Genomic DNA, 14,309 nt, shown 5'->3' with positions numbered 1-14,309 from the left:
GGGGACTGAAGTGCGCCGAGGAGGATGGGTTACGCAAGTCCAAGTCCTGGGGGTCGCAAAGAAGGGCTAATTCTCTGCGATCAGGAGGGAGACGTCCTGCTGGCTTTGCTTCCTCTTTTGTCGTCCAAATGGGCAGGCCTTTGCGTGCCTGGCTCTACCCTGGAGACAGAGTAGGGAGAGGGAGCTGGAGTAGGGAGTAGGGAGAGCTGATCCATAGATTTGGTGCCATCTTCCTAGAGCATTTCAGCCTAGGAGAAGTTTAATTTTACCCTTTCGCTTTTACTTATAGATATAATTTTTATTATGAGTGTTAATAATAATGGGACAATACCTTGTGTTTGTACAGCTGCTTTTGAGCTTACAGCGTTTTACAAATAGGTATTGCGTTTGTAATCCTAAAAATAAAACATTTAAAAAACTGTCTCACCTTCATGATCTCATTTAAAATTCTCAGCCCATCTGTGAGGGAAATAGTATTTATGCCATTTTTTTTTAGTTTATTTATTTTAAGAGAGACAGCGTGAGTGGGGGAGAGAGAGAGAGAAAGAGAGAAAATACCAAGCCGACTCCACACTGTCTACGCAGAGCCTGATCTGGGGCTCAGTCCTAGGAATCAGGAGATCATGACCTGAGCCAAGATCAAGAATCCCATGCTTAACCGACTGAACCACCCAGGTGCCCCTATTTTTGCCATTTTAAAGCTGAGATGTGATGAGGTTATAAGACTTGCTAACCTTACCAACCCTGAGAAAATGGAACTTGAACCCAGCCTCCAGATTCAAAATCTCCGAATCTCCGTTAATCCCCCCTGAGAACAAGATGGTGGCCATTAAGATGACAGACAGGCTTCAAAAATACTCTCAGGTTTACTTAGTTATGAGACTTATGCATAATGTAGAAAATGGGAGGAAAATCTTAAGCTCTAATGGCCGATCATTTTTTTATGTATGTTAAGAAAAAAACAAGAACTATAAATAGTCTCAGGTGAAGTGACAGATAAGAAGCCTTGGCTGCATTTTAACACGTGCGCCAATCTTAAGGCAATGGCTGAAATCAGTGCAGACAGCCATTGGTGTAGGTTTTCTTATCTTGATAAGGCTATCTCTGTCCCAGTGAGTCAGAGGAAAACAACCAAGGTTTAGCAACTCCCTTCTGGCCCTATTGTAGTCCTTTCCTTTTCCTGACTGGGAATCATGGCAATTATTCCCTCATGCAGTTGGAACCATTTTCTATTTGAAGTCATTTTTAAATTATGCCAAATTAGAAAATGATTGGTTCATTTTCCAAGCGTATATAAGCCCATTCTATTTAAGTGAAAGCAAATAAGAATATTTTCACTTAAAAAAAAGAATCACCTCACATGGATATCTTTTTAAGAAAAAAGTTTTTAACACTTATTTTTGAGAGCGAGAGAGAGATAGAAGAAGAGATCATGAGTGAGGAGGGAGGGGCAGAGAGAGAGGCAGACAAAATCTGAAGCAGGCTCCAGGCTCTGAGCTATCAGCACAGAACCCAACATGGGGCTTGAACTCAGGAATGGTGAGATCATGACCTAAGCTGAAGTTGGATGCTTAACCAACTGAGCCACCCAGGCACCCCACATAGATATCTTAATTATTGTTTTGGGAAATATTAATTACTAAAACAACATACTCTAACATGTATATTAGCTATTTTCTCATCTTGATTTACCTAAATTCTGGACTATTTGTTTTACTAAGTTAAAATTTAAATGCCATTAAGAATTGAGTTCATTCCAGGGGTGCCTGGGTGGCTCAGTCATTAAACATCTGACTCTTGACTTCATCTCAGGTGATGGTGTCAAGTTTGGTGGGATTGAACCCCACATCATGCTCTGCGCTGACAGTACAAGGAGCCTGCTTGGGATTCTCTCTCTCTTCGCCCCTCTCCCACTTGTACACCTAAGTTCTTTCTCTCTTGCTTTTTAAAAATCAATAAAACTTAAAAAAAAATTCAATTCACTCCACAAAAATTTTATTATCTAAAATATAAAATTAAGATTTAGAAGATAGATTTTGTCTGAATCTAGAGCACCTTAGTGTCAAGGCAACTAACTTTGCTTCAGTAATTTAAAACAGAGGACTTCTTGAAGGTAATCTGAAACATGGAGGAGTGATGGCACTTGGACTTTTTGATCTCTCCCTTTTAAAAGCAACAATCACAACAATACAGTTCTCTGAATAATTATCTGTAGGGAAGGGTCTTATTTGCCTGAAGTTTTATCCTCTTTTCCCTCTCTTCAGTTCAGAATGATGCAGGCAGGATTGGTCTTTGAGATATTTCATATTTTTTGTTGCAATCTACTATTTTTTCTTTTTAAAATTTAAATTACTTTTACTAAGTCACTTACCCATCGCTCTGAACAGTACATGGGACCTTGCTTATTCTGTGAACCCATTTGACCCTTGAACGTGAGGACTGGGGATTTTGAGCTTTTTCTGGGGTCATGAAACTTAGTAGCACTAAGGATTAAAGAAAAAAATTTTTTTTCTATCTGAACCCTGTCCTCCACCCAGAGAATATTGCTTAAATGGAATGTCAAGAGGTGCCTGGGTGGCTCAGTCCTTTAAGCATCTGACTTCAGCTCAGGTCATGATCTCATGGTTTGTGGGTTCGAGCCCTGCATTGGGCTCTGTGCTGACAGCTCAGAGCCTTCTGATTCTAGGTCCCCCTCTGTCTCTGTCCCTCCCCCCTCTCTGTCCCTCCCCCTCTCATGATCTGTCTCTCTCAAAAATAAATTAAAAACAATTTTTTTAATGGAACGTTAAATGAAAATCTAAAAGGTCCTGTTTTTATTGTATTTCAGAAGTATTCCTACAATATTATCTCATCTGAATTTTATTGATTTCGGTTTTGTTTTCTTGCTATTTACTTCAGAAGGAAAAGGAGAGCCTAAGTGAAGAATTACATGAATTGAAGAAAGAAAATAAGCTTTTGAAGGAAAAACATGCTCTTGTGAGCAAGAAGAAGGAACATTATGAATGTGAAATAAAGCGCCTCAATAAGGTACTAGGCCAGATCAAGCTGGGCAGTGGGAAGGAGAGGTCCCTGTAGAAAGAGTATGTTCTTAACTGAGAGTCACCACAAAATCTGTGCAGCAGTACAACTCCTGTTCTTGGGAGCCTGCACTGGACCTTCTCTGTAATTTTATAAGTCACTCGTAACTCATCGTTCAGTCTTTCTTGGCTGAGGAGGCTTTCAGGAATACATGTCCCTGCAAAGAATCATCATGAGAAAGAGAAATGAGGAGTAACTTCAGAAGACAGACCTTTTTTTTCGTTCAAAGAACCACGTAAAGCAAGTGGGTGTTTGTGAACAATAGCATACCTCTTGGTCAACCGCAAAAGTTTCCTGAGGAAACAGGCTGCTCTTTAAAATCATCATTGTGGAGCTGGGTATGATGCAGAGTATATGGAACCATGCTAAATGCCAGCCCCACGGCTGAGATGGTGGTCTTCCAGAGAATAAGCCTAAACCTCAGTTTTAATTAGAGTGTGGGGTCCCCTGGACGGGGTGGGGGGGTAGGTGTGCTAAAAAGACACAGTGGTTAAGTGCCTTGGCTTCAACTAAACTGTTCAAAGGGGCTACCTGTGGAGTGCTGCCAAAGGATGGCTCTAGAGAATTTGTGCATTTGTGTGTGTGTGTGTGTGTGTGTGTGTGTGTGTGTGAGAGAGAGAGAGAGAGAGAGAGAGAGAGAGAGAGTGTTTTATGGATGGAGAGCTTAATTTTCCTGGGAAAGGGATTGCTCACCTATTCAAGTTAACAATTAAATCCTTCGCTCTGATTTTTCAAAGGGCCACATCAGATGTGGACCATAGGAGTACTTGTAGTACATGTTTGAGTTGAGATAGTAATCCCTCAAGTTAGATATTTCTTGACCAAAGTAACAGAAATTGCCTTCTAAAACAAGAGTAGATGATTGGCCTTGAAAAAGTGCTCAATGCCTGTGGATTTTGGACTGTGTATCTTTTTGTTAACTAGGGTTCAGAGGATCATTTAAAGATCCCCACAGGGTTGAGTATGTGCCTGTATAATTGACAGAATGCTTTACAAATGTGATGCTATATTTGATCTGTTTGTGGGGCAAGTTACTGGTCAGGAGAAAATGGAAAAGTGGAGACTAACTTCATAGGCAACGCACTTCTCTATGCTTTAACAGAGGAAAACAGTGTTCAGAGATACAAATTTAGAGCAAATAAATTTCCTCTTTTATCCTGTTGGAAATCCTCCACAGATGAATTAGAAGAACTAACGTTGATTATGTTTGAAATCTTTCCCACTTGTGATATATTATTTGATAAGTTTTCTTCTGCTCTCTAATTCATTTCTGTAAATGTTGGCACAAGAATATACTCCCTATAGAAATTAGAACAGCCATGAACTCTGTTTTTTTGCTCCTGTTTGTGTGTACCCTTCATTTTTGTGTATCTGTATTTATAGTCAACACAATGTTTTCAAAGTTAGTAGAAGTTGTTTAACTCTTGTGATTATAATAAAATTGAGAAAATGAGAGACATTAATTTGAGTAAAATTCAGGCCTTTATACAAATGTCACCTTCTTGAAGAGGATTTTTCTGGCTGCCCTAATTAAAATTATATATTCCATTTCTGATAATTCTTATTTTAATGTTTCTTTGGAATTTATTGCTATCTAACATATATTTAATGTCTCATATTAACTACCATATTTGTTTCCTGTCTCCCAATCTTGATTGTAAGCTCCATGAGGGTGGGAATGCACAACTGACTTCTCTATTTGGCATAGTAGGCACAGTATTGAGGGCTCATAATACTTTTAGTGGTCTATTAAATTGTTTAATTTCTTCCAAAATCTGGGGAAAAAAAGGACCTTTAGGTCAAAAAAAATTTACATATTAATATTAAATATATTCATCTTTGTAAGAATTCAGTTAGAAAATATAATTTTAATATGCATTTATTTGGAGGAATGGACTCACAACTACAACAGTGTAGCCTAAATTTTTCTAATTTTTTCATTGCTGTATTCTGGATGCCAACAATAGGGCCTTGCTCACAGTAAATTCTTAAATATTTATTGAATGGATGAATTAATTAAATAATTTAGCTAGTATATAATATGTTCAATAGCCAATTCTGGCCCCAAGATTCATGCCTTAGCAGGCATAACACATTACTTATGAGTATTAAAAAAATATAATAAAAGGATACTTCAACCCAGATGTACTTCCACTACATCTATGCCTTAAAATATCATTTAAAAAGCATAGATCTAAAGTGATGAGCTATGAAAAGTTTTTTTCTCATTTAGTGAATGTATTAATATCTAAGGAAATATAAGAAATTATTATTCATATATACATACACTGTAGATTTCTTTTTCTCTTCTCTTACCACTGGAATAAATAGAAGTTATCAGAATGTTGATTTGAGTAGTTGATTGTGCACACCATCCGTCACAGCTGGGATTCAGGGCCCACCCTACTTGCACTAGCAGACGGTTTGTTGACCCATTCATGCAGCAGAAATTTGTAGCATGTCAGCTCAGTAATTAACATATGGTTTTCAGAAGTTCACACAACTCTGTGTACTCAATTCAGCTTATTTGCTTTGAAGGAAATACCCAAGGGCATTGTTTTCGAGTTCTTGAAAAGATGCCAGATGTTTAACCAGAGTGAGAGAAATTACCTGAGGCTAGTCAGCCAATGCCACCCATGGGCAAAATTGATTTGTCCAACATCTCACCATTCTGAGATGGGTAGATCTGTTTAGTATGCCTGTGCTGACAGTAAATTACTACTCTAGAATAAATTACAGGTATTTGTTCAAGGAAATTAAAAAAAACCCAAGGTGGAATAAATGTCTATTAAACTCACCTTTCAGTTATGACTCATTTGAAGATTTTCTAGAAGCCTGAATAGCATGAAAGGTAGATCAGGAAATTCAAATATAACAAGACCCACAAAAATAGTCTGTTCATAGGTGTAGAATATGAAATTGGGATATTTGATTGTCTTTAACTCATTTGGCTCACCCCATCCTAGATTTTCTCCACTTTTAAAAATTATAACTAATATACTACTTCCTAAAACTATGTAGCTTAGCAACAAATTCTAACAAAACATAAATTATGAAACAGCTTTTGTTGTTTCTTTAAATTCTTCTTGGAGGAAGAAAAAAGTTCTTGTTTCTTTTACAACTTCCTGAAAAATGATATTTACATTAGACTAGACAGTATCCATAGATTATAAACACATTCTATTAGGAAATTCCTAGCCTGCCTACAATATTTAACACCATAACTTTGCTTTGCTTTTCCTACTTTTATGATCATATCATAGAGTAATGTGGGAAAGAAAGTTATGAATAGTATCATCAAATGAACATCATTGAAGCTACTAAAGAAATTCAGAGGAAGTGAAGTCTTGGAGTTCTGAAAGCGAAACTTTTCTATTTGCATAAACGACTCTTTTGATAATGAGCAAGCAGTCATATTGTATGTGGGCTCTGAGACCACACCAGGATGAGGTGTGTTGTGTCTTAATTTTGGTGGCTGTTTCATTGAACTCGATCATGAACCAGGGTCTTCAGGATAGAAAGAATGTATTCTATGTGATCTGACAAAATATAGGATATGTAAGGTATTATAGTCTAGTGAATAATGATGGTTATCTTGTTGGTAAATCGAAGAGACTCTTGTTTCCTTCACCTCCTCACCCCATGGTGAAGCCACTAAGTTGTACTGGATGTCAAGAAAGCAGAGCTTCTCTGCACCCTGTAGTGAGTTACTGAATGTTTTATTAGAGAATAAATATGACGATGGCTAAGTCAGGGCGTTATGTACTGAGGAGGACAGTACAATAAATCTAAAGAATAGTGATCTGCATGGGTTCACATTTCTGTGGGTTTCCTTCTCTCCTATTGGGGGCAGGGCTGTAGAGCACAATATCACTCAAAATGTCATCTGAGGCCAGCAACATCAGCTTCTGAGAAATGCATATTCTCAGACCCTCTCCTTAGATCAACTAATTCAGGGTCTCTGGGGATAGTGCCCAAGGATGGGCATGTTTGCTACCTCTGCAGATGATTCCGATGCTCTAACGTTTGAGCATTATTGATAGTGTTTGACTGAAGCAGAAAATCTGAGAAGGGCTATTGATATGTTTTCTTTTTGTGGTTGGCTTTGTGGAGGGGGACATCCCTGACATCAGTATCAAAATTCCTCCTAAATAACAATGACAGTGAAATAACATAAGCATCATCATGGAGAAAAGACAGATTCTGAAAAAAAAAATTGTATGCTAGAAAATGAGAAGAAAGTGGGGCACCTGGGTAGCCCAGTAGGTTAAGCGTCTGACTTCAGCTCAGGTCATGATCTCACAGTTTGTGGGTTAGGGCCCCGTATCAGGCTCTGTGCTGACAGCTAGCTCAGAGCCTGGAGCCTGTTTCAGATTCTCTCTGACTCTTCCCTGCTCACGCTGTCTGTCTCTCTCTCTCAGAAATAAATTTTTTAAAAAATTAAAAAAAAAGAAAATGAGAAGGAATAAAAGTTACTCAGCCATAAAAGTGGCATCCAGTTCTATCTTGGGGGGAGGCATTTGAGATAATTCCAACAGTGCTAGAAGAATTCATAAGATGTGGTAACTCTTAATTCAGTGGTTTGCTTATCTTATAACATAGGCTCTTCAAGATGCCTTGAAAATCGAGTGTTCTTCATTTCCTGAGGAATGTTTGGGAAAGTCAGAACTGGAGTGCAGACATGAGGAGATAAGAACAGAAATGGAAGTTCTCAAACAGCAGGTGAGAAGTTGAAAGTGGCATTATCATGTGGAGAACACAAGGACCATTGTTCGTGCTCCTTTGGACAGTTTTGGAAGTCTTTCTATTCAAAATGTGTCCAAAGTTTTTGCATTTATTTTCATTAGAATTAATTTTGAAGCTTGATAAGAGAATGTACATCAGCTAGCCCAACTTTCACTTTATAAAAGAGGGAATTAAATTTCAAATGGGTTAAATGGCTTGTCCAAGATCATATGGTTAAAAGAAGGACTTCCTAATTAACCTTTTTGGTTAGATTTAATTAGCACCAGTCTAGAGAAATTTTTGTAGACATGATTTATTTTGAAAACACTATTAACCCAAACCCTGGACCTTCTCAGCAAATGATAGCAACCACACTGTTATTCTGTAGCCGCTGCTTTCCATGCCTTTGAATGATGGGATTAGTTTTAAAGGGAATATTCTGCACTGAATGTAATCTCTGAAGAGCCAGATCTGCTCATATACCACAGCATATGGATGGCATCACCTAGCAGTGTACTGATTCACTTCGTCTTCCTCCTCCCCACTCGCCCAACCTCACTCCATGTCACCAAGTGGAGAGAAGAGTAAACGAGGCTTACTCTAAGCTTCTATATGTATCGGCAACATAGGGCTATGGGCACATAGCACTGCCTAACCTATCTGGGTCTAAATTTAGTTCAGCCAGCTGGAGCTGGCTTAGCTAAGTGGCCACCCATGCACATCCCATCTCTTTTCTTGTAGAAGGTTAAATAAACTAATGAAGGTAAAGAGCTGGAACAGTTCATGGCGATGTCAATAAATATAGGATATGTATTAGGAATTCTAATCTCTGAAGCACACATTGGCAGTAATATATTAGCAATGGGGGAGAGGATATTATGGAACAAAGAGCTGGGAAGTATGTCCCTGGAACTGATTTGTAGACTGTTTTGCTCTGAGCAAGGCCATTTACAAGGATTCTTGATGTAATACACCAAAGAATTAAGCAATTTTATTATTGTTGTTGTTGTTTGCTGTTATTATTTCATAGGAAGTAACCTATCTGTAAATCTAAAAAATTCAGAGCTCTTGATGTTAAGGTTGCATTTTTTCTTATGTCAACCCCATTTGAATAACCTCCCTCATTACATTCAGGATCAAATACACAGTTTAAAATAAGCCGATGAAGAGAATAAGGGTAGTATTCAGAGTGTTAAAGCTCTGCCAAATTCTCAACCCCTAAAGTACCGTTGGCACTAGCCAGGATTCCTCTGAAAAAAATTACTTCTTATGTTCGGACACTTGAATCATCTTTGATGCTCTCACATAATGTATCCCACATGCAAGTGAGTCACTCTTACACATGCATAGAGTTTACAGCAAGGGTTTAGCTCATATTGGATGCAGACGATGGCAGGTATCCTTTTTTTCATTATCCCCAAGAGGTCTAGAATCCATCTTCTTAGTTTTTCTGTGGCTCTTTTGCTAACTTTATGTATACATATTTTAACTGTGCACACTTCTATTTGCTCAGCCACAATCACTATATTACCAAGTGTCACGTGATACACTAAAGGAGTTAAATTCACAAAGAAACTGATTTAGAATCTTGGCCACCTGATTAACGTGATGACATCGCTATCATATTGTATTTGATAAAGAGGGTTCAGTTCTGATCAGATGAGCTTCTCCCATTTCAAATGCCTCTGGTAATTGTTTACAGAGCATTAGTTTGACTATGTCTGGAATTGAGCCTCAGCCCTTAACTAAAACCAAAACCAAAACCAAAACAAAATGTCAGCTTAGCTGGGTGTAGTTTCCTTACAATGTTTCTGGTGAATAAAGCCTTAAAAATTAAATGTGTATGTCTTCATCTAGATCTAAATACAATGTTTGATTTCAGCCTCTCTTGCTTAATAAATATTCTGCTCTATTATTATTGACCTTAATAAACCTCTAGTTAAAATGTGCTGCATTATTGGTGATGAAGGTGCGGTGCTCATTAATACTAGTAGACAGAAATCTAGCTACTAAGTTCCCATATAAGTTATACTTTAACTTATTGTCTTGAATGAATTCCTTCCTCCCTAAACTTCATTTATTTTCCTAATGCCACATACTAGTCTCCAAGCCATCAGTCAACACTATGCCAATTACAAACAATAATGATTAAATTAGTTTTTCTTTTGGTTTGATTGCTTTTCTGGAATATTTGGAGTATTTCTTGAGAGGTACTCCATAAGATTACTATGTTTTTTTTTTTTTTTTAAATGATGTACCTCCAAAATTACTGGGGCAAATTGTGAGTACCTTTTAACAATCATGTTTTGTTTTTCCACATACATGAGCCTTTCATTTCTATCTTGTGTTCAACTTATTATTATATTTGGAAACTAGCATGCCAGTATTTAGTGGTTTCACTTAAGTGTATTGTCAGTAAACTGTCTGTTCAAACTTCAAGCACCCTTTGTACATCAAAGCCTTGTGTTAGGGATGGACGACTTGCTCCAAAATAGTGATACTTAACACTGAGGGAGGGGAGGGGGGAGACGACACTCATCACAATAAGGAAATATGCAGCAGAATAATGGGGAGAATAATGGGTGAGGGGAATTGTTTTTTCAAAATACAGATGTTGTTACTTTACTTCTGAATTCCTGACACATACTCAAGGAGGAAAGTTGATAACTACCATTCTAAACAAAGCGAGAGATAAAGTTATGGCCATATTCATTGGAATAGAGTCTCATCATGAAAAACTATTCATTAAGAGGATAGGATTTACTCAGATTGGACAAACCCAGATAATAACTCTTCTGAAATCATTTAAATCGCTTAAGAGAAAAGGATGCTCACAGTAACAGCAAATCAATATTTCCTAGGTGCAAATATATGAAGAAGACTTCAAAAAGGAACGATCAGACCGAGAAAGACTTAATCAAGAGAAAGAGACTCTACAGCAAATTATTCAAACTTCTCAATCCGAGTTGAATAGGCTGAATTCTCAGGTATCAGTCAAAACAAAAATAATCTTTGCCAGCTCATGCGTATTTTTTTTATTTTTTCATTAAAAAATTTCAAGACTTTGGCTTCTGTTAATTGACATTGATTTTCTTTGAGAGGAAAGCACCTGGGATGAAATCATTCTTAAACAATCTTGTAAAGGAATGAAAATGATTGGAGATTTCTTTTAACTTAAATATATTAAGGAGTAACCTAAGAATTTGGATTCCAGAGTCTTGTATAAAGTCCAGTTCTTCTGATCTTTTTCTCATAATATTTATCTTGGTAGAATGGGAGTTGAACCACCTAGTACTCACAATTCAAATCCAAAATGGACCAGCGCATTGAAGTTGTTCTAAACTCTTGTCATTTTCCGGTCTTCTAAAAATATACATATCTTTAAATGTCATTTATATATATAAAATGTAGTGAAACTGAAAATTTTGTTTGGTGGCTTCCCTGGTTAAATGTGACTGGAGCACTCTCAAGGAAACCACATAGCGTTCTCCGGTTTATTGAAATAAAATATATTAAATATAAGCGTATAACAATTAAATGCAATAGGATACATTAAGAGTAGACTCAGGAAGTTGCCACAATGGGTAAAGATTGCTGTTAATGAGGAAAATGTAGCTAACACAACTTTGGTTTAAGAAAAGAACCACAGAATTTTTGATTTGCAAAATCATCCAGTGCTTTTCAGTAAATAGGAAATTGTTGCGGGACGTGCTGTGACAGCTCTGGAGCTGCAAGATTTTTAGTCTCCAAAGAAATTTTTAACTATTTGTCATCTCCTTCTTCCTAATAGAAAGTATATTGTGAATTAAATTTAATTTCTGATGTTTTTTCAACTTGAAGTTCCTAATTTTCCATGCAAAAGTTATTTGGCAGAACTATTTTCTAAGAAACAGAAAGGAATAAAATAGTGGTAAAAATATAATAAAATGCTTTTGTGAAAATAGTTCAGTCCTGATTACTTTCAATGAGGAAATCAGTCTGAATTTGTATGCCTTACATGCAGAACTCCCTTAATTTGTTCTAAGTTGTCACTGCACAAGTTATTTTACCTCCAGCCATTTTAACTTGATTCATTCTACCATATTAAGCTCAGACTGATGATAAATTTGTGTCTGACATTGGCACTGTCCTTGCCATTGTAGAAGTTCTAGTACGTCCAGGAACACATAACCATCTAATTATATAGACTAATCCAGAGGTAATTTTCATTTCTGTGTCATCTGCAAACTAAGTTTTTTGTTGATATAACAAAATAATGCATTGTCTACATACAGTTTGGGGTAATTGTGTTAATGAACTAAGGATAATCTTAATGATATCTTGAAACTATCATTATTTCTTTAAATAATGATAGTCCAAAGATTTACTTTTCACAAGTCTCACTCTGGTAAAAGGATAGTAGAGTTCACAAGGCGAAGTAGTAGATGGCTTAACAATCTCTTTTAAATGTATTAACAGCAGATTAAATGCCATGATATAATAGAATTGGCATGATGTTATTTGAATAACATAATATCTGATCAAATGGGCCATTTAACCAAGAAATAATTTTTTAGGTCAAATCACTCTGGCACTAGTTGTTTACATACCAGAGTTTATTCATTCTATCACTAAGGATATTTTAAGCCCATGACTGGTAAAATAAAAGTGTGGTGAAGGGCAAGATACTTAGAGATACCTAGGAGTAGGAGAAACTTAGGGGTAAAATCTTTGTGTTTGTGCCCGCTTTGACAATCAGGAATGACACTGAGCAAGTTCTCCAACTTTTCTATGCTTCCTTTTCTTCATCTGTAAAAATGACAAAGTTGAACCAGATGATCTCTAAAATATTTCTTATGATTCTAAAAGCTCTATTGCTAAAAATAAGTTACTAAATCTCAGTATACTCATCTGTAAAATATGGATGATGGTTCCCACCTCATAGACTTAACAACATTGTTCTCAGGGTTAAATGAAAAAATCTATACAAAAATATCTAGCTCTGGTTATGGATCACAGGTATTTCATAATTGATTTTCGTCTATTGGAAGGGGAAGTTTTTAAATAGAATTTAGTCGTACAATTAACATGCCACATTTAGTTCCTTGTAATTCAATTTTGATACTTTCTTTCTTTCTGCAAGACATTTTGTTATGTACTATGAGGAAATAAAAAAAAATGATCCTTGCTATTAAAGACTCACAATATAATGAGGGGGACATATATAGTCTATCCTTATCATTTGTGAAGTCCATGTTCGTGAATTTGCCTACTCACTAAAATGTATTTGTCACCCCAGAATCAATACTAGTGCCACCTGAAGTCATTTGTGGACATGCAGCAGAAAACTTGAATCACCTTATATGCTTGTTCCCAGTTGAGATCCAATAAGTCTTTGCCTCTTTGCTTCGGCTCTCAGACTGTAAAAAATGTCCTTTTCATGGTTTATTGTGTGCCACATTTTCTCATTCTTGTTCTTTTTGTTGGTTGTTTCATTGCTTAACATCGCCCTCAAACGTAGTGCTGAAGTACTACCTAGTGTTCCTCAGCACAGGAAGGCTGTGCTGTACCTTACAGAGAAAAGACATGTGTTAGATAAGCATTGTTTAGGGATTACCGTAGTGGTGTAGGCCAAGAGCTCAATGCCAATCCATCAACAGTATAAGTTAAATACTTATTTCACAGAATCATGCAAAAAACAAGATTATATATTGATCAGTTAACATAGTATGACTGGAGGCTCCTAGGAGTCTAACCTTGCATTTCCCTAGGAGCACTGGGTGGTTAGCCACTTCAGTGTTCATGGTGACTTTACAGAACATAACTCCCACAGATAATGAGAGCCAACCATGCACAGTACATATAGGACTCTAAAAAGCCACATGGAAAATGTATAATGTTAAAAGGGAGGAGAGAATAATTCTGATAGGTGAGACTTGGAACGGTATCATTCAGTGGGGATATATGGCTCACAGGATGTGGACCACGCTGTGTAGGGATGACAGTAGCATGACTAATGAGTCAAAGAAAAAACAGCTTTTTCTCATTGTGTCATATATTGAAGGAATCCAGAGAGGGTAACTCTGCCGAATGAGGTTGGGCCTTAAATGGTGAGAAGTCATAAAGTACAGCAGTGTGACTGAGCAAGTTACTGAACATCTCATGTCTCAGTGTCCTCATCTGCAAAACCATGGTAATAATAAGTATTACACAGAGTATTACACAGAGTCACTGGGAGGATTCAGTACTGTATGGAAAGCACTTAGATCAGTGTCTGGCATGGATTAAGTATATGTACAACTTCTCACATTTATGGTGGAAGCTTTTGAATGTACAGCTGACCAGTTCCAATACATTCAATTGACAGTGAAAGTTGTTTCTGTATCTATATCTATCCCTATGTCTATTTATTTATATCTGTGTCTCAGTATATCAACCTAACACTTAGACTTACAATACTTTCAACAAATAGGAATACAGTTTAAAACTGTATTCAACTTTCCAAACTTCATTTGGGAATTTCAAGA

The 14,309-nt window shown here is 36.8% G+C and overlaps 1 protein-coding gene across 1 annotated transcript in view; it reads left to right on the top strand.

Moving 5' to 3' along the window:
* TNIP3 (TNFAIP3 interacting protein 3) overlaps positions 1-14,309 on the top strand; it is a 36,225-nt gene that overhangs the window by 7,145 nt on the left and 14,771 nt on the right. Inside the window, exons 5-7 of the mRNA XM_077752787.1 lie at positions 2,888-3,027; positions 7,681-7,800; positions 10,665-10,790. Coding sequence (XP_077608913.1) covers positions 2,888-3,027; positions 7,681-7,800; positions 10,665-10,790 — 386 coding nt within the window. The remainder of the gene's footprint in view (positions 1-2,887; positions 3,028-7,680; positions 7,801-10,664; positions 10,791-14,309) is intronic.

This window comes from Crocuta crocuta, unplaced genomic scaffold (assembly GCF_008692635.1).
Source record: "Crocuta crocuta isolate KB4526 unplaced genomic scaffold, BGI_CrCroc_1.0 scaffold451, whole genome shotgun sequence".
In the NCBI taxonomy this organism is placed as follows: Eukaryota; Metazoa; Chordata; class Mammalia; order Carnivora; family Hyaenidae; genus Crocuta; species Crocuta crocuta.
Note: the sequence above shows the minus strand (reverse complement) of the source record. Positions and strands in the feature narration are given on the sequence as shown.